The following is a 19,467-nucleotide window of genomic DNA, read 5'->3' as shown; positions in this document are numbered from 1 at the left end:
TGGAAGATTCTTGGGACCAGATTCTCACATCCACAGATGGCAGGCGAAGGAAGCTCCATAGATGTTGCATCTTCCAAACAGCTTTTAGAGTTAAATAATTTACAGTAAGCAGCTTCTTCTGAATTGTTTTACTGCGTACTGCACAAACCTATCTCGAAGAATAGATGGATTGGTCATGAATAGGTGGATTGGTCATGCTAAAATGCCCCTTAGTTTCCAGAGATGTGTAGGTTAAGTTATGGAGATTGGGTGGGGTCTAGGTGAGGTGTTCTTTAGGAGTGTTGGTACAGACTCAATGGGCCAAATGGCCTCCTTCTGCACTGTAGGTATTCTAATATCATCAGGTGTTGTACCAAATTCACAATATCGAGCTAATTTTCTTAAAGGTGCTATAAACTATAAAATTATTTCACATTCTTCCTGACTATGGCATGGAATCTGAACCTTTCTGCAATTAATAATGGTTGAGGAGAGAAATGTCCCTCTAAAATTTTAATTAATTAACTTGTTTTTTGGTTTTTCTGGGTGAACAAGATTCTGTAGCCTCAATCCTCATTGCCAGTTTTCTCGCTTGTTATATTTCTTTTTTGCCCCAAAGAGAAAAGGTGTGGAGGTGCCCACACTCTGGATTCTTGTAAAACACGATAAGAGGTTTATTAAGGGTAGTGCTCATAAAATCCAGCTGGTGAACTGCTCAAAGACCCTGCAAACACACTGATGATGTCACTACACATCACATGCGAAGAACCTGAAAGAATGTATTCCTAGATACATAACAATTTTAACAACCACTCGGACCTATTTTCTGTCCCTCTGGGATCAGCGATTGTTAGAACTTGGACAAAAGGAGGATGAAGGTACTTCAGTTATTGCAAGTACTGTATGCTGATTTAACTCATGAAGCCGAGATGAGATCAGCCATGATTGTATTGAATAATGCTCGGAGCGGCTCAATTGCCTACTCGTGCTCCTAGTTCTTAGGTTCCTAAGTATATCATAGAATCCTCGAAATAATGAATGCAGAGGATCAATAATAAGGGCGAGTGTTCTTTCCACAGCCACTGATATGAGAAAGTCATATCATATTGGGCATTTTATTTATAGAGATGGACAGTGTATACTTTTTCAGTTTAATTTTTATATGTAGATATTTTTGTGTTAAGGAAGATAGAGTAATTCCAGCCGCACTTAGGTTTCTTATGAACTTTGGTGCCTAGTATGAACTTTGGTGCCTAGTATGAACTTTGGTGCCTAGTATGAACTTTGGTGCCTAGAAGTGTACAGCTGAAAGGTCAGTCTTTTGAGTTTGTTATATATATTATACATATAGAGAGAGAGCTTTTATAGCCTCTGAAGTTGGAGATGAGTTAAAAAGGGGTTCGAAGTTCAGTGAAGTTGCAGAAAAACTGTCAAATAAACTGGGCTGTTGCCTAGTGACAGTGGTCAAGTGAAACAGAGACTCTGAAAAAGACTGGAGACTTCAGTGTGTGTCAGAGTGAACACAGTAAGAAGTCTTACAACACCAGGTTAAAGTCCAACAGGTTTGTTTCAAACACGAGCTTTCGGAGCACGGCTTCTTCACCTGAAGAAGCCGTGCTCCGAAAGCTCGTGTTTGAAACAAACCTGTTGGACTTTAACCTGGTGTTGTAAGACTTCTTACTGTGCTCACCCCAGTCCAACGCCGGCATCTCCACATCATGTCAGAGTGAAGACAGGGCTTTTCAGCTCACTATGATTAGAAATATTACAAGGCTACAGGAGACCAAGTTTAGGGGGCTCGTGTTTGCTCTGTAGTTGAAGCAATAGTAAATTAAAAGTATGGTTTTAGGTGTCTCAGGGAGAGATACGAGTTGGGTGAGAAGCATCAAGTGAATGCTGAAGAGTCCACTGGAAGAAAGTTATTTACATGCATTTCAGTCTCAAGCAAGGAGTCTTTGTATCAAGCTATCCGTAATTCTTCATTGGTTTATGTGTCTGTAAAGATATTGCTGGGTAAAGGAATATCGGGAAATTGAATCATCATCTTATGTTCGTATTGCGATCTTTCTGATCTTTTTTACTGGCGTAATATAATTATTTTTTCTTGTTTTAATAAGTATTTTATTCTTTGTGCTCAACGTTTATCAGCAGACTCCTGTGAATTTGTTCAGTAGCTTTCCTCCAAGGTTTCTACAAAGAAAAGTAAGGAACTATCAAGCTAGATTTCACTCTGTTCAGTATTAACAGTTGGATTTGTAGCAAAATTGAATATAGTGGCAAATATTTAAGTATTCTGTTTCACTTTAGAATCAAATGATAATTATTGTTGGTTTGTAAACTTTTTAAGTCACTGCGTGCTGATCATGTCAAGGGGTTATTAATTTAAATTTGTAGATTTATTCACGTTCTTCAGATCTACAGGCTAAATAAATATTCACTTACTTTCTAATTAACCAAAATAATCAGGAGCTCTTTTGGCTATTGCATTAGCCAATGTGGAATTGAGCCTTCCAGATACGGAAGAATGAAAAGGAAGAACAAACTTGCATTTAAATGATGCCTTTCACGTCTTTTCGTGTTCTAAAGCACATCAGTGTTAATTAAATATAGTCACTATTCTTTTCTAGGCGAACACAACAGCTAAGTTCTGTCAAGTAATCTGTTTTCATACTGTTGGTTAAAAGGTAAATATTAGTAACAGGTTCCTGGAGAATAATGTGGTGCATCATTGCATCCACCTGAACAAGGAAACAGGACCTCTGGAAGCAGGACTTCTGGTTAATATCTCAATGGAATGACAATGCAGCTTTCACTGCATGCTGCACTCAAAGTCAGCTTTGGTTATGTGCTCAAGCCCTGGACTTAGACTGGAAACCATTGCTGTCTAACTCAAATGCGTAAAATAAATCAACTTTAAATGCAACGTCTGAACTTTCTGTGCTTTCACTCTGCACATTGCATTGTAAATAGAAATAATCAGTGAGACTGTAACTCCTGGGACTGCTTGCAGTCGGTGGGCAGAAAGCCTGGTACAGACAAAGTCTGTGCAAGATTAATGGATTAATGGGCTACTGTAAATGAAATGTTCCTGACATGCAGAGACACAAAAACTGTTCAACGAGCAAAGTCCAGGATTACCATCGCTTTAAAATATGGAACTTTGATAGTGATATAAACCCTGCGGGAATACGCAAAGCTGGTATTGTCTGTGATATGGAAGTTCAGAAAGTGAACACCCCCATCCCAAGACATTAAAACACAGTTCATTTCTCAAAATGAGCCACTGAAATTTCTACCACTAATTTTAAAGAGTCAGTTGAGTTACTCCAGACAGATAACGGTTATCTTAGCCAAGCTGGTAGGTCTCAAAATTAAATATCTGATTTGCACTGTTATTAGCCAGAACAGTGGTGGGAGCATTGCAGTTGGTTGAAGCTTGTTTGTTGTTGATTTTGGAGATGGAGTGGGGTGGGGCAGGAGAGAGAGAGGGTGAACCAGCTCCTGATGCTATTCAGTGATTCTTGTTTGAAATTTTTACTTTATTGTTGGGTGGCGACAGGACTTTCCTAGATTGTATTGGCCATCTCTTGTGTGGTTACACATCCTGCTGACACTCACTACTTAGTCTTGCGCACGAAGAATGTTTTCGTTGGTAATGCTTAAAGAATGAGCAGCACTCCAAAGTCACACTTCAGTACACGGGTACTTTAACATAGTCATTGTTCTTTGTAATAATCAGATTTTTAAAACTCTAGGATCCCAATGTTTGGGTAATTGGCAATAAACTTAACTTTGAAAGCCGATGATATTTCTTTATAATAAATGTTATTTTTCTGTGGGTTTTTTAGTTCTTGTCTTTATGCTCCATTTTCATGCCTGGTTTCTGAAAACTAATTTAATCCACATGCAATCATTTCCAAGTCCCACATTTCTCTCTTCCAGGGTGGGTGGTTGAGCGCGTGGGCTGGGAAAGAGCTAAGTTGTGAATATTTTAACATTGGCTTTCCATGCATTCACGTTCTTCATCTAAACGCTAGTTTTAAATATTTGGCGGATTGCAAAACTGGAATTCTTTTGCTCCCTATGTCTTTCCTTCATTTTACAATCTTCATTTTAAAATCTAAGCGTGCACATGACCTCACAATTTACCTCGCTCTGTTTTGCTATGTTCAACTTTTTTTTTAATAAACATTTTATTGAGGTATTTTTTGGTATTATAACAACACAATAAACAATGTACATGAAACTATAAACGGTGCAAAAGCCGTCTCCCTCCCTTACAGGTCCCACCTTTATTAACCCCCTACTCTAAGCTAAACTAACTCCCCCCCCCCCCCCCCCCCCCCTCTGCTGACGATTCATTTTCCGCGAAGAAGTCGATGAACGGTTGCCATCTCCGGACGAACCCTAACATTGACCCTCTCAAGACGAACTTGATTTTCTCCAAACAGAGAAGGCTAGCCATGTCCGATAGCCAGGTCTCCGACTTCGGGGGCTTTGAGCCCCTCCAAGCTAATAGTATCCGTCTCCGGGCTACCAGAGAAGCAAAGGCTAGAATGTCTGCCTCTTTCTCCTCCTGGATTCCCGGGTCTTCCGACACCCTGAAAATCGCCACCTCTGGACTCAGTGCCACCCTTGTTTTTAACACAGTGGACATGACATCTGCAAGTCCCTGGCAAAATCCCCTAAGCTTCGGACATGCCCAGAACATGTGGACATGGCTCGCTGGTCCTCCCGCATATTTTGCAAATCTGTCTTCCACCCCAAAGCATCTGCTCATTCGGGCCACTGTCATATGAGCCCAATGAACGACCTTGAATTGTATCAGGCTGAGCCTGGCACATGTTGCGGACACGTTGACTCTACTCAATGCGTCTGCCCATAGACCATCCTCTATCTCTCTTCCCAGCTCCTCCTCCCACTTGCACGTCAGCTCTTCGGTCTGTGTTTCCTCTGACTCCATAAGTTCCTTGTAAATGTCTGAGACGCTCCCTTCTCCTACCCACCCTCTGGAAACTACCCTGTCCTGAATCCTCCTTAGCGGTAGGAGCGGGAAGGTTGACACCTGTTTATGTAGGAAGTCCCGCATCTGCAGATACCTGAATTTGTTCCCCCTCGCCAACCCAAACTTCTCCTTCAGCACCCTCATACTTGGAAAGCTACCCCCGATAAATATATCCCTCATCCTCTCAATCCCTGCACTCCGTCATATCCGGAAATCCCCATCCATACTTCCCGGGGCAAACTGGTGATTATTACAGATTGGGGACTAGATCGATGCTCCCTCTGCTCCCACATGTCTCCTCCATTGCCCCCAGACTCTCAGGGCCACCACAACCACAGGGCTGGTGGAGTACCGTGCCGGTGTGAACGGCAGAGGCGCAGTTACCAACGCCCCCAAACTGGTGCCCTTACATGAAGCCGCCTCCATACGCACCCATGCCGACCCCTTCCCCACCACCCACTTCCTGATCATGGCTATATTCGGCGCCTAGTAATAGTTCCTAAAATTTGGCAGCGCCAGCCCGCCCTCTTCTCAACTCCGCTCAAGCATTACCTTCCTTACCCGCGGGGTCTTGCCTGCCCAAACAAAGCCAGAGATCGCTTTGTTAACACATTTAAAAAAGGACCATGGAATAAAGATGGGGAAACCATGAAACATGAACAGGAATCTCGGGAGGACCGTCATCTTAACAGCCTGCACCCTCCCAGCTAATGACAACGGGAGCGCGTCCCATCTCTGAAAATTGTCCTTCATTTGGTCTGCTAGCCGGGCCAGATTTAATTTATGTAGCTGGTCCTTTTCCCGTGCCACTTGAATGCCTGGGTACCTAAAGCTCCCCCCTACTAATCTAAAAGGCAGCTCTCCCAATCGCCTCGCCTGGACCTCAAACATCTCACTTTTCCCCATATTTAGCTTATACCCTGAAAAACGGCCCGCCTCTAGCCCATTCTCCGCGCCTCCACCGGCCCGCCCCCAGGCAGCCTCCGCCCCCAACCTCCTCACTGCCCGTTGGCCCAAGTCCTTCCCTCGTCAGCAGAACATTCTTCCCCCCCCACCCCCTCCCCCCCCAATAACAACACTCTGGAACCCATCCCCTTTGATAAACCAAACATGTGCACCCCCCCCACTTTGCTTCCTTGAGCTAGCCTGCCCAGCTAGCTTGGTGGCCCCCATCCCTGGTGCCGGATAGTCTCCCACCTATTGTTCCCTCCCCACCCTCCCCCGCTCATACAAACATACTCCAGCATCAAACAATCCCCACACAATTGCCCGACAGAAAAACACCAAAATCTAAACAAGCACACCTCCATCCCCCCAACAGTGCAAATGAAAACCTTAATTCACTCAACTCTGCCACTGGTCCCAAATCAATACAGAAGGCATTACAAAAAGCTTCCACAAAACGGAAAACAAGAAACTTGTTTTTTTTAAAGAACAGAGAAAAAAAAAAATGAACATTGCAGCAAAGTTCAAAACTTCTCAGTCCACCACCAGTCCGTTCCTTTTCACGAAGTCCAGCGCGTCCTCGGGCGACTCAAAATAAAAGTGCTGTTCCTCGTACGTGATCCAGGGACGGGCCGGATACAACAGTCCGAACTTCACCTTTTTCTTAAAAAGGATCGACCTAATCTGGTTCAAGCCTGCTCTTCTCCTGGCCACCTCCAGACTCGGGTCTTGGCAGACCCGCAGGATACTATTGTCCCACTTACTGCTCCGTGTCTGCTTGGCCCACTGTAGAATGCGCTCCTTATCCAAGTACCTGTGGAATCTCACCACCATTGCCCGCGGGGGGTTCTCCTGTTCGCGGCTCTGTGAGCCCTGTCCATTTCAAGGGTCGGGAGAATGCCCCATCCCCCAGCAGCTTCTCAAACATATCTGCGATGTATGCCCCAGCGTCCGCTCCTTCGGACCCCTCCGGGAGCCCAACGATTCTCAAGTTCTGCCGGCGGGACCTATTCTCTACCGCAGTTAGTTGTTCCTCCTGCTCAGCCAGCGCCTTCTCCACTTTCTGGATCGGCAGATCTTGGGTGTCCAATCTAAGCTCTAGCCGCTCAATCGACTCTTTTATCGGGTCCAAGCAGTCCTGTTTCTGCTTAGCAAAGCCTTCCTGAATAACTTGCATCAGCTGCTCTGTAGACCGCTGCAGCTTCAGCTCAAGCCTGCTCTGTCTTTCTGTTTCTGCCTTTATGAGCTCTTCTAGTCCTTCTATCCATGCACTGATGTGGGAATTCAGTACACAATTGTCTCTGTCTTCAGTTTGCTGTGTTCACCTTCACACTGTTTCCTGATCCTTCACCATGGTTACACAATCTACTTATTAAAATTACTGTGTGGGTTTGTAACGCCCATGCAGGTGTACCTGCGAATGAATGAAAAATTAGCACTTAAAACAACTTGGAGAATGAACACTTTGCCCTGTAAGAAGATGGAGTCAAGGGGTCAGGTGACCTTCTTCCTTGTCCGCAAATATATACAAAACTGTCCATGGTTGGAAGTAGCTTGCTTGCCTGGCCAGGGCATTAAAATGTTTACAACTATTTTCAAAGTCCATTGGGAAGACAAAATGTAACATTTCTCCTTTGGAGTTAACAGCTTAGTGACTGCAGAATAGAATTCCACAGAATGGGTGTAAAGAAAAACCACTCCGTCACAAAGAGAGCGTTATCCCCTGTTTCCTGTCACAATAAAGAAACAATTATCCAGTCATTATCACTGCTGTTTGTGGGAACTTATTGTGCGCAAGATTGGTTGCCAATGTTTTTTATGTTGGAATGGTGAATATATTTCAAATGTATTTCATTGGCTGTAAAGTGCTTTGAGATGTCTGGTGGTCATTAAAGGCGCTATACAAATGCAAGTTGATATCCCTAAGCGTTTACACAAATTTATATTTTATATTCTCATATATTCTATATCTTGTACTGTGCCCACAAATCCTTCTGCTTTTCCACATTAATTCAGCATCTCCCAATTCAACATTTTAATGTATTTTATATTTTTTAAGTGCACCATGCTTACTGACATTCAATTCCAGCTGCTCCTCTTTGGGTTTCCACTATTTTACCAATAATGTCCTTGAGGCTTCCTTCAGTCTTCAGAATTGTTTACCATGCCTCCTATTTTACTATTGTAGGCAAATTTGGAGTCCCTCCAACCCTCTTCATGTGAGACCATGTGATCCAAGAGCAGATCCTGCCCCCCCACTCAGACAAATTGCCCCATACTCCTCCTTGCTTTTCTCCTTCTAGCCAGTTTGCTACCGTTCCCCAAATTCCATAGATTTTAAGTTCGCCAAAAGTCTCCTGCTGTGGTACATGCCAAAGGTTTTCTGCAAGTCCATCTATACCAGGGGTGGGCAAACTTTTCTGTGCAAGGGCCACATTCAGAAATTCACAATTTTAAAGGGCCGCATAGTATATTAATTAATAGTCCCGGTTGTAACCAATTAGCGTGCGGCATATACCTCAGCGCTTCCCCTGGCGGCATCCTGCCTTTAGCCCTCTTCTCTACTTTTCAAAAATGGCGCTTCACCCGATTATGATTCTGGGCGCCTCATATAGAACAGTACAGCACAGAACAGGCCCTTCGGCCCTCGATGTTGTGCCGAGCAATGATCACCCTACTCAAGTCAACGTATCCACCCTATACCAGTAACCCAACAGCCCCCCCCAAATTAACCTTATTTAAAAAAAATTTTTTTTTTTTTAATGACTTGATCTTGGTGGGCCACATAAAAACCTTTGGCGGGCCGTAGTTTGCCCACCCCTGATCGATACCAACCCTTTACATTTTTCCCATCCACCATCTCCATCACCTCCTGAAAAACGATCATCAGGTTTACCAAGCACAAGCTTGCTTTCTGAAATCCATGTTGTCTGTTCCTAATTAGTTTATGTTTCCCTAGTTATTTAGTAATTTCAATTTTGGGCAGAGGTGTGGAAAAGTAGTGGGAAACACCATTGCAACATTTTGACAATGCTGTCTCATGTCTGGTCAACTTTCCAAGGGGTGAACTATCAGGGAATCAGCAGGCATTCCACTAGCCTCCTGCTGAGTCTGCAGACTGTGAACTGCTCAGAGGATGCATCCCAGTGGAAGGTTAGAGGGCCATTGGAGATGCATCTAAAACACTCAATGACAGAGCAAGGCTAAAATTACAGTAGCAAGGCCCATTCTTGTGGAGAGCCCATCCAGCATTGCAGGCCGTTTAGTGGGCCTCCTGCGCTGGAAGGCAGATGTGGAGGTGGCAGATTAGGAGGCCGCCTTATGTAAGTGGCTTGGTGGCTGCATTGAGACCGTGCGTGGGCTCAGGTCCTGCTATGGGCATAATGTTGGTGTTCTGTTCCATGCAAGAAATTGCATCCCTTTCTCTCCCGTCTGTCTGGCCTCTCTCCTCCTGCTCTTTCTGTATGCACTATTTTCCTCCCCCGCTGTGAACATACAAAACTTACTGATGAAAATGGAGTCCATTCCCTAGTAGCCCGGCGAAGGATCTTGCTACAATGGAAGGATGTGAGGCCCCCAAGCGTGGAGACCTGGATCAATGACATGGCGGGTTTCATTAAGCTAGAGAAGGTCAAATTCGCCCTGAGAGGGTTGGTACAAGGGTTCTTTAGGCGGTGGCAACCTTTTCTCGACTTTCTGGCTCAACGATAGGGTACGGGGACAGTAGCAACAGCAACCCGGGGGGGAGGGGGGGGCAGGGGGAGGGAAAAGGGGAGGGAAAAGGTGAGGGGGTGGGCGGACGATGACTATGTTTGTTTATTGAATTTAAATTTATTTTTAAGTTCTTTTGTTCATTGGGGTTGGGGGGGGTGGGGGATGGGATACATGCGTCGATACGGTCTGGGGGTGTTACAGTTATTATGGGTTATTTTGTTGCATTTCATTGTTTGTCGTTATGTTTTATATTTTCTGTAAAAAATTCCAATAAAAATTATATATAAAAAGAAGAAAATGGAGTCCATTGTAGTTGGAAGTTGATTTTGGACCGCTAAGTGTGATGAATGGCCATGGAGTGAGTGGTCGCACACAGGGCAGCTCAGGCTCGAAGGCGTTGGCTTGAGCTGTTTTTACCCGAAAGTGGGGTAGTTTCGACAGGAAAGAGTAGCCCCCCCCCCCCAATATGAATGGCATGTCTACTGCTTACTACACCTGGCAAAAAACAGTTAAGGACCTGGTCAAGGAACTGGAGGAGACCTGTGGCGCTGCAGCAGTTGTGAAGATGATGGAGGGGGAAGGTTCGTCACAAGTGGGAAAGCCCCAGATGGAGCAGTTGATGGCATTAAAGAGTTCCGCCAGCAAAAAAAGGAGATACACGAGGACTGGTTGAACGCCATTGAGGGAGCAGTAGCAGCCCTGAAAGGATTGTTGGAGCGAATGGAGAAAAGCCTTGAAGCACAGGGGTCGCAGATAAGGGAGATGGAGAGGGTGGTGTCCGATCATAGTGATCGTGTAGTGTCGTTGTAGGTGGAGTTGGGATCCTGGAGACCTTTGCAAGTCGCTGAGGGCAAAGATAGAGTAGTGGAACAAGTCCACGATGCAGAATCGTCGACCTTCTGGAGAGTGTGGAAGGTACAAATGCCACAAAATATGTTTTGAGAATTCTGAAGGAGGAGGGGTGCTGGACAAGGCCCCAGAGGTGGACAGAGTGCACAAGTCCCTAACGCAAACGCCGAGAGTGGGGGAGTCGCCATGGGCGGTAATTGTGAGGCTCCACCATTTGTGGCGAAGGAAAAACCCCGCTGTGGGACAGGGAGAAGCAGAACTGCGAATGGGAGGCGAACCGGGTCCAAATTTACCAAGATATTGGCACGGAGCTGGCCAAGAGGCGTGTGGATTTAACCAGGACATGATGGAGTTATATCAAAGGCAGATTCGGTTCAGGGTACTGTACCCAGTGAAACTGTGGGTAACTTTCGATGGTGGGAGTACTATTTTCAAACGCCAGAAGAGGCTAGTGACTTCGTAAGAGCCCATAAATTGGGGGGAAGAACTGAATTTTAATGAGAGATGGAGGAGCTGGAACAGCAGAGGTTGGATGATGAGGGTATTGTGGAGGCTGGAGGGTGGCTTTTTTTTTTGGGTTGTGTGGTTTTGTCTTTTTTCAGGGCGCTATAAGTGTGTAAGGGGGCAAGACCCCTCCCTGCCATTTTTCTTTTGGAGGGGCTGACCTGAGGTTTTGGATGTGTCTTTGTTTTTGTGGGGGAGGGTGGGATCCACAGGGAGCCGTTTCCACAGACCAAGGAGGGAAAGGTGGGGGGAAGCGTGGAGGTGTAGGTAGGAGTGGTCTTCGGGCAGGAGCTGCCATGCTGGCAGGTAATGCTGATGAGCGGAACTGAGGTGGAGGAGGTGGCCGCGGGGGATGGCCAGGTTTGGAGGGGGGGGGGGGGGGGGGGGGGGAGTGGTGGGTATGCAATGTCATAGATTTGGAGACTGAGCGTGGTCATGGCGGAGAAGGGGACCATCTTGGATGGGCCCGGTTTAGGTCATAGTTAAAGGGGTACGAATAGGAAGGGGAGGATGGTGGACAGTAGAGGGGAGTGGAGGCATAAAAGCCCCCAGTAAGATTCGTAACATGGAATGTCCGGGGATGAATGGGCCGGTTAAGAGGTCTCGGGTCTTCGTGCATCTGAGTCTGAAGGCGGGGGTAGTCTTTCTGCAGGAGACGCATCTCCAGGTGAAGGATCAGGTCAGGTTGAGAAAGGGATGGGTAGGACAGGTATTTCCCACGGGGTTTGACTCAAAGTCACGGGGGTTGGCTATCACGATGAACAAAAGAGGTTTGTAAGGACCATAGAAGTGTGGGACATGGGGATACGTAATAGTGAGTGGGTGCTGGTGGGGCGTCGATGGTGCTAGTAAATGTATATGCACTGCATTGGGACGATGTGGGGCTTATGACAGGATTGGTGGGAGTGATCCTGGACCTAGAGACGCACCAGTTGATAATGGGGGGTGATTTCAACTGTGTGTTGGAACCAAGGATGGACAGGTCGAGCCTTAAGTCAATGGGAAGATTGAGAATCGCGAAGGAGGGTTTATGGAACGCATGGGAATGGTGAACCCGTGCAGGTTTAGGAACCCTGGGGGAGAGAGTATTCCTCCTCCTCACACGTGTACAAGGTATACTCCAGAATTGATTTTTTTGTGGTGAGTCGAGGAGAGTTGGTGGGGGCGGTGGAGGTGGAGCATGCGGGAATCTGATCTCAGATCATGCACCGCACAGGAGGAGGAGGGAGGAGTATAGATGGCTATTGGACGAGATAGTCGAATTGGCAGGAAATATTCGAGAGCCCCCACCAAGGAGGGGTTGGCGGAGAGAAAGAGGTTACAGGGGTAGTTTGACAGGCTGACGGCGGGGAAGGCAGTGGGGCAGTTGCGGAGAGCGAGAGTGGTGCAATATGAATATGGAGAGAAGGCGAGCTGTATGCTGGCCCACCAGCTAAGGAGGCAGGCCGCATTTCGGGAAATTTGGAGGGTGTGGACAGGGAAGGGGGACGTACTGTAGGAGCTGGGGAGGATAAACTAAGCATTTGGGAAGTATTATGAGAACAAAGAACAAAGAAAATTACAGCACAGGAACAGGCCCTTCGGCCCTCCAAACCTGTGCCGACCATGCTGCCCGTCGAAACTAAAATCTTCTACACTTCCGGAGTGCGTATCCCTCTATTCCCATCCTATTCATGTATTTGTCAAGATGCCCTTTAAATGTCACTATTGTCCCTGCTTCCACCACCTCCTCCGGCAGCGAGTTCCAGGCACCCACTACCCTCAGTCTAAAAAACTTGCCTCGTACATCTCTAAACCTTGCCCCTCGCACCTTAAACCTATGCCTCCGAGTAATTGACCCCTCTACCCTAGGAAAAAGTCTCTGACTATCCACCCTGTCTATGCCCCTCATAATTTTGTAGAGCTCTATCAGGCTAATGCCCTCCATACCAGGCAACATCCTGGTAAATCTCTTCTGCACATTCTCTAAAGCCTCCACATCCTTCTGGTAGTGTGACGACCAGAATTGAACACTATACTCCAATTGTGGCCTAACTAAGAAGCTGTACAGGGCCAAGCAGGGTGGTGAGGAGGGAGATATAGGGTTGTTTTTATACGGGCTGGATGAAGAGAGGAGGCAGGCGCTGGAAGAGCTGTTAGGCCTGTGGGAGGTGATGGATAGCATAGGGGGGATGAATTCGGGGAAGGCCTCGAGGCCAGAGGACTACCCGGCGGAGTTCTAGAAAGGGTTTGTGATGGAGTTGGCACTGCGTTTGCAGGGGATGTTTAGCGAAGCCCTGGAAAGGGGGGGGGGGGCTACCGGAGACATTGACAGAGGCATCGATTACACTAATCCCGAAGAAGGGGAAGGACCTGCTGGAGTGTCGTTCATATCGGTCCATTTAAGTATTAAACACGGATGTGAAAGTGTTGGCCAAGTTAGTGGCGGGGAGGATGGAGGGGTGTGTACCAGGAGTGGTCGCTGAGGACCAAACTGGGTTCGTAAAGGTCAGGTAGCTCTCTAGTAACATCAGGAGGCTGTTAAAAGTGATTATGACCCCATCAACGGGGCTTGTACCGGAGGTAGTGGTCTCCATGGATGCAGAGAAGGCTTTCGATTGGGTGGCATGGAGGTACCTGCTCGAGACCGTAGGAAGGTTTGGATTTGGCTCGACTTTTGTGGCATGGGTACGTCTGTTAAATGCGGCCCTGGTGGCGAGTGTACAGACAAATTCACAGAGCTTTGGGTTGCATAGAGGAACGAGGCAAGGGTGTCAGCTGTCACCACTGCTGTTTGTACTGGCAATAGAGCCTTTGGTGATGGCCCTTAGGGTGTCAGTAGAGTGGCAGGAGATTGTGAGGGATAGTAGGGAACACCAAGTGTCTCTCTCCGCAGACGACCTGCTGCTGTTTGTGTCGGACAAACTGGAGAATATGGAGAGAATTATAGGTGTACTGGAGAGTTGGGGGCCTGGGGGCCTTGTCGTTTAGGGTAGCCAGGGATAGGTTTAGCTTTTTGAAGGTCCAGGTACGGGAGAGTGTGCGACGATGCACAAGTGGAATCTGGCAATGTTGATGGAAGAGGTTGGGGATTTTAGGAGGTGGGATATGCTGCACCTGACATTGACAGGTGCAGCATTAGGGGCAGCACGGTAGCATGGTGGTTAGCATAAATGCTTCACAGCTCCAGGGTCCCAGGTTCGATTCCCGGCTGGGTCACTGTGTGCGGAGTCTGCACGTCCTCCCCGTGTGTGCGTGGGTTTCCTCCGGGTGCTCCGGTTTCCTCCCACAGTCCAAAGATGTTCGGGTTAGGTGGATTGGCCATGCTAAATTGCCCGTAGTGTCCTAAAAAAGTAAGGTTGGTTGGGGGGGGGGGGGGGTTGTTGGTTACGGGTATAGGGTGGATACGTGGGTTTGAGTAGGGTGATCATTGCTCGGCACAGCATCGAGGGCCGAATGGCCTGTTCTGTGCTGTACTGTTCTATGTTCTATGACAGGGGAGGGTCCAGGTGGTTAAGAAGAATGTGCTGCCAAGGTTCCTGTTTGTATTCCAGATCCTCCCGAGCTTAATCCCCAAGGCTTTTTTCCGGAAATTGGAGGCTGTGAACTCAGTTTGTATGGGCGGGGAAGGTATCAAGGGTAAAGAGGGCCCTGTTACAGAGGCAGAAAGGCAGGCTGGCATCCCAAAACCGCTACATTACTACTGGGTGGTGAATGTGGAGAAGTGAGATGGTGGTGGGAGGGGAGGGGTTAGGATGGAGGAAGAGTCCTGGAGGAGGTCCGGCATGAGGGCCATTGTGACAACGCCACTTCTGCTGGTACCGGGGAGGTAGACGGTGAGCCCGATGGTGCAGCCTACGATCTGGGTGTGGAACCAGCTGAGGAGACAATTTAGGACGGAATGGGTGTCGATGCTGACACGGTTGTATGGAAATCACCGGTTTAAGCCGGGGTAGATGGATAGCATGTATAGGACGTGAAGGGATGTGGGGCTGGTGAAGGCAAGGGATTTGTACATGGAAGAAAAGTTGGAGGCCTGGAAGCGCTGCGGGAGAGGTTTGAGGTGCCGAAGGGAAGTTAATTCAGGTTTATGCAAGTGAGGCATTTTGCGTGGAAGGAATGGAGAGAGTTTCCCAAGCTGCCGGAGTATACCTTGTTGGAGTGGTTGCCGTTCCCGGATGGCCAGGATTGGCGATATGTATGGTTGGCTGGGGGAGCAAGGGTAAGCGCAAGTGGTGAGGATGAAGAATAAATGGGAGGAGGTGTTGGGGAAAGATAGGATGGGGAGTGTGGAGTGAGGCAATGCGTAAGGAAAATTCGACCTCGTGCGCGAGGATGGGCTTGATTCAATTCAATTCAAGGTGGTGCACAGGGTGCATATGACCTGGAGAAGGATGAGTGGATTCTTCCAGGAGGTGGCAGATGACTGTGAGACGTGTGGGCGAGGGCCAACAAATCATGCGTACATCCTCTGGGGCTGTGAGAAGTTGGGAGAGATACTGGGAGAGGAGGTGTTTGGGACACTATCGAAGATTGTTGGGGTAAAGGCCGGGCCGGACCCAATGATGACGATCTTTGGGGTATCGGAAATGCTGGAGCTGATGGAGAGGAAGAGGACCAATGTCGTGGCCTTCGCCTCTCTAATTGCCCAGCGAAGGGTATTGCTGGATTGGCGATCGGCAGCACCGCCGGGGATGGCGGCCTGGCTGGGGATCTGTATGTCTTCCTTTGGCTGGAAAATATCAAGTTCGAGTTGAGGGGATCAGCGAAGGGCTTTGTGACATGGTGGGGACTTTCATGACAATGTTTGAGGAATTGTTTGTCGCAGGGGTTGGGGGGGGGGGGGGGGGAGAGCGAGGGGAGGTGATGAATAGGGGAAAAGATTGTACAAACTGAATGTGGGGTGTTGAGAATGCTATTGATTTGTGTTGTATTTTTGAACATGTTTGGAATAAAATACATTTAAAAATACACAGACGAATAGAAGATTTTAGGAATATTGACTTCTAGATATTGGGACAATTTAAAGGTTAAAAGCCTGGGGTTATAGTGTGTTGGGCTGCAGTGGTCATGTTTTTAAAAAGGATTTTTCTTTGTGAATGCCTCGGAGCATCGAGAAGCCAGCAAGTGAAATTGACCAAAGGAATGTGATTTTTCAGTCTGGGCTAATGCACTGTGGTTTGAGGAGGTAGGTCCCTTGGGATGTAATGTACTTTCAGTCTGCAGAGCTCATTTGTTTTTCAGTTTGTGGAGATGATGCCATTGCTGGGTGGAGCCAAGGGATGCAGAGAGACATTTTGAAAAGCTGGAGAGACGGTTTTGGAGAAGGTTTTGGAGTGAGAGAGAAGAGGGGACGTCTGACACCGAGTCCAAAATTCTCTCACAGGAGGATAGTTATAAAAGTGTAAATACTATTTAAAGCAGAGCAGTCTTGTCTGGGGGCAAGGAAGAAGCTGAAACACGCCAGGTGGACCAGATTTTTGAAGATATTCATCCAGAGCCGGAAGGGGTTCTAACAGGAACCAAATCTGTTTTAGAAAGCAAATACTGCTCTATGCCCCACTGATTTTAAGATAGGTTGAAAGCTGCATTTTTCTTGTTCTTAAATGGGAAATTGAGCACTAGTGTTTACGGCGTAATTGTAAGCTGTTCTTTTCAGGTGTGAAGTTACAGAGTTGAATATTTTATTCATAATAACGCTTTATTTTAAAGACAAAATCCCTATTTCTTCATACAATCACTGCTGGTGCGAATAATTCTTTCCACACAGTCTTATAAATAAACTAAAATATACATTTCGGCCCAGTATCCTAGTCACTGTTGAGGTCTGGGACCCTAATATAACCGAGAGTCTCATGATTTCCATTAGATTTACCAAGCTAAATAAGTGATTTGTTAGTAGCACCAATGTGCCTTTTAAAAAAAAATAGTATTAATTAACTTTTTAATATATTTCAGGCCATGCGTGTATACAGCAGGATCTCCTATAAACAACAGAGCACTATTTCCATGTCAGGAGCCACCAGAAGCTATGGCAACCTGGCAGGCTTCAGTTTGGGCGCCAAAAGGGTCTTTGGTTCTCATGAGTGGTGAAAATTCTGCTGAACCCACTCATAATGGAGGTAAAAAGGAAAACTTGTATTATTGCATTATGTAAGCAGCATGTACTGTAAATGAGAGAATGTAAAAGAAAGATTGTTGTAAGCAAATAATTATTTTAAGATGAAAGTTATTAAATTAGCAAAGTTTAAAATAAATAAACTTTGAAATAGTTAAAGGATTGAAGCCAGAGGTTCACTAAGACAGCAAATTTCTAACTGACCACTATTCTCTTCCCAATCTCTGGCAAATGCTTGAAGCTAAGCCAGGCAGTTTGCAACCTTTGTGTTATATTTGACCCCGCGATGAACATCTGACCACATGCAGTTCGTCATTAAGACCATTTACTTCCACCTCCTTAACATTGTCCTGCAGCGACCCTGCTTCAGTTCATCTGCCTTGAAAACCTCACCCATGTCTTTTTTTACCTGAAGACTGGACTAGTCGTCTTCCATACTCTGCCAACATTCAAATTTCAGCTGCTCATCTCTGAACGTGCACCAAATTCCCACTAGGCTATCACCTCTGCTCACTGACCTACACTGGTTTCCAATCTGAAAGTAGTTCAAATATAAAATCCGTATCATTGTTTTCAAATTCCTCCATGGCTTTTCTCCTTCCTATCACTGTAATCTCCTCTGGTCCTCCAACTCTCCAGAAACCTGCACTCGTCAAACTCTGGCCTGTTGAACATTCCTGATGATATGGAAATGTCCAATTTTATGATTCATATATTTTAGGAGTTATCTTTTAGTTTTGGGACTGAAACTGTTAAATCTAAGAGAGTTGAAACACCTGAGAAGAGGCTGGTAAACGGATCTAAATTATTTGCAATTCAAAGGAGGGCCTGTGTTTATTTACGGTCACAGTTGGGAATGCGAAAACACTAAGCAATGGGTGACCCCTTTCTGGGGTTCTTGGTAGAGATGAGATGTCTGCAGTCAACTTTGCAAGGAATTTAATTATTTATATGGGTCCCAGATCAAAAATAGGTTCCAAAACAACGGCAAGTATAAAAAGAAAGGTCTTAAAGGATTCATGTACTTTTCAGATCAAAGGGCTGGATTAAAATTTGAATTAATTGGTTTAAATTTCTATCTGGAATATCCCATGTATGCCAAGGAGAATGAAAATGAATTTCTGAGAGCACACCTTAGTTTGCTCCGAACAGACGCGATGGAGCCCTCAAGATCCTGTAATGTACAGGGGAACTCACAGGTGGCAATAAAAAGAGGGTGGCGTGTCCTGTTGAGACTTTATAAGTGTTTACAAAATATAGTGCTAACTTGGTACTTGCTTTGTTTAACTCTTGTACAGTAAATTATTTTTGTTTAAAATGTGAAATCTTGTGGCATAATTTCTTTCAGTTAATAAATTGAGTTTGAATTTATTTTTAAAAGTTAATTATCTCCCTTGAGATCATAACACAGTTTGAATCAGATATCATGAGATGAGCTTCTGACCTCGTATTCACGTTATGTTAATGCCACCTATTTCCACTTTCCTTACATCACTCTTCTTTGTCCCTGTCTTAGCTGCTGAAATCCACAGCTTGTTTCCTCCAGACGTGACTATTTGAAAGCACTCCAAATCTTCTCATATTCTACTTCCCTTAAACTTGAGGCATCCAAACATTGCTACCCATGTATTTACTCGCAGCAAGGCCCGTTTCCCTCTCATCTCTGTGCTCACTAGCCTACGTTGACTCCCTTTTGATCGATGTCTTGATTTTAAAATTCTTATCCATATTTTCATATCCCTCCATGGCCATTCAGCCATTTAGCCCTTTGAACCTGCTCTGCCATGGCTGATCAAGCAACTCGATAGCCTGTTCCCATCTCTTCTCTGCCCCCATTCCCCATATCATTTTATACCATTCGCCCCAAGAGCTATATCTAACTCCGTCTTGAAAACATACACTGTTTCGGCCTTAACTACTTTCTGTGGTATGAATTCCACAAGCTCATAACTCTCTGGGTGACAGAATTTCTCCTCATCTTAGTCCTAAATAGTCTACCCCATATCCTCAGACTGACCCTTGGCTTTGGACTCCCCCACCATTGGGAATATCCTTCCTGCATCTACCCTGTCTACTCTGTTAAAACTTTATAGGTTTCTATGAGATCCTCCCTCATTTTTCTGAACTCCAGCAAATATAAACCTAACTCAATCTATATAATTGCATCAAGACAATCCCTGCTTCTGTACCCTAATCCTCTCGCTAGAAAGGCCAACATACCATTTGTTTTCTTTACCACCTGCTGCACCTGCATGCCTACCTTCAATGACTGGTGTATGAGGGCACCCAGATCTCGTTGTACATTCCCCCCCTCAATTTATAGCAATTCGGATAATAATCTGCCTTCCTGTTTTTGCTACAAAGTGGATAACCT

At 46.0% G+C, this 19,467-nt stretch overlaps 1 protein-coding gene across 6 annotated transcripts in view; it reads left to right on the top strand.

Moving 5' to 3' along the window:
- Window positions 1–19,467, top strand: part of LOC119970344 (aminopeptidase O (putative)) — a 335,542-nt gene that overhangs the window by 11,968 nt on the left and 304,107 nt on the right. For all 6 annotated transcript variants that reach the window (XR_005461589.1, XM_038804804.1, XM_038804803.1 and 3 more), the window contains exon 3: window positions 16,934–17,097. Coding sequence is in view for 5 of the 6 variants with exons in the window: in XM_038804804.1 (XP_038660732.1) it covers window positions 16,934–17,097 (164 nt within the window). In the remaining variant the exon portion in view is untranslated. The remainder of the gene's footprint in view (window positions 1–16,933; window positions 17,098–19,467) is intronic.

This window comes from Scyliorhinus canicula, chromosome 8, assembly GCF_902713615.1.
Source record: "Scyliorhinus canicula chromosome 8, sScyCan1.1, whole genome shotgun sequence".
Taxonomy (NCBI): Eukaryota; Metazoa; Chordata; class Chondrichthyes; order Carcharhiniformes; family Scyliorhinidae; genus Scyliorhinus; species Scyliorhinus canicula.
Note: the sequence above shows the minus strand (reverse complement) of the source record. Positions and strands in the feature narration are given on the sequence as shown.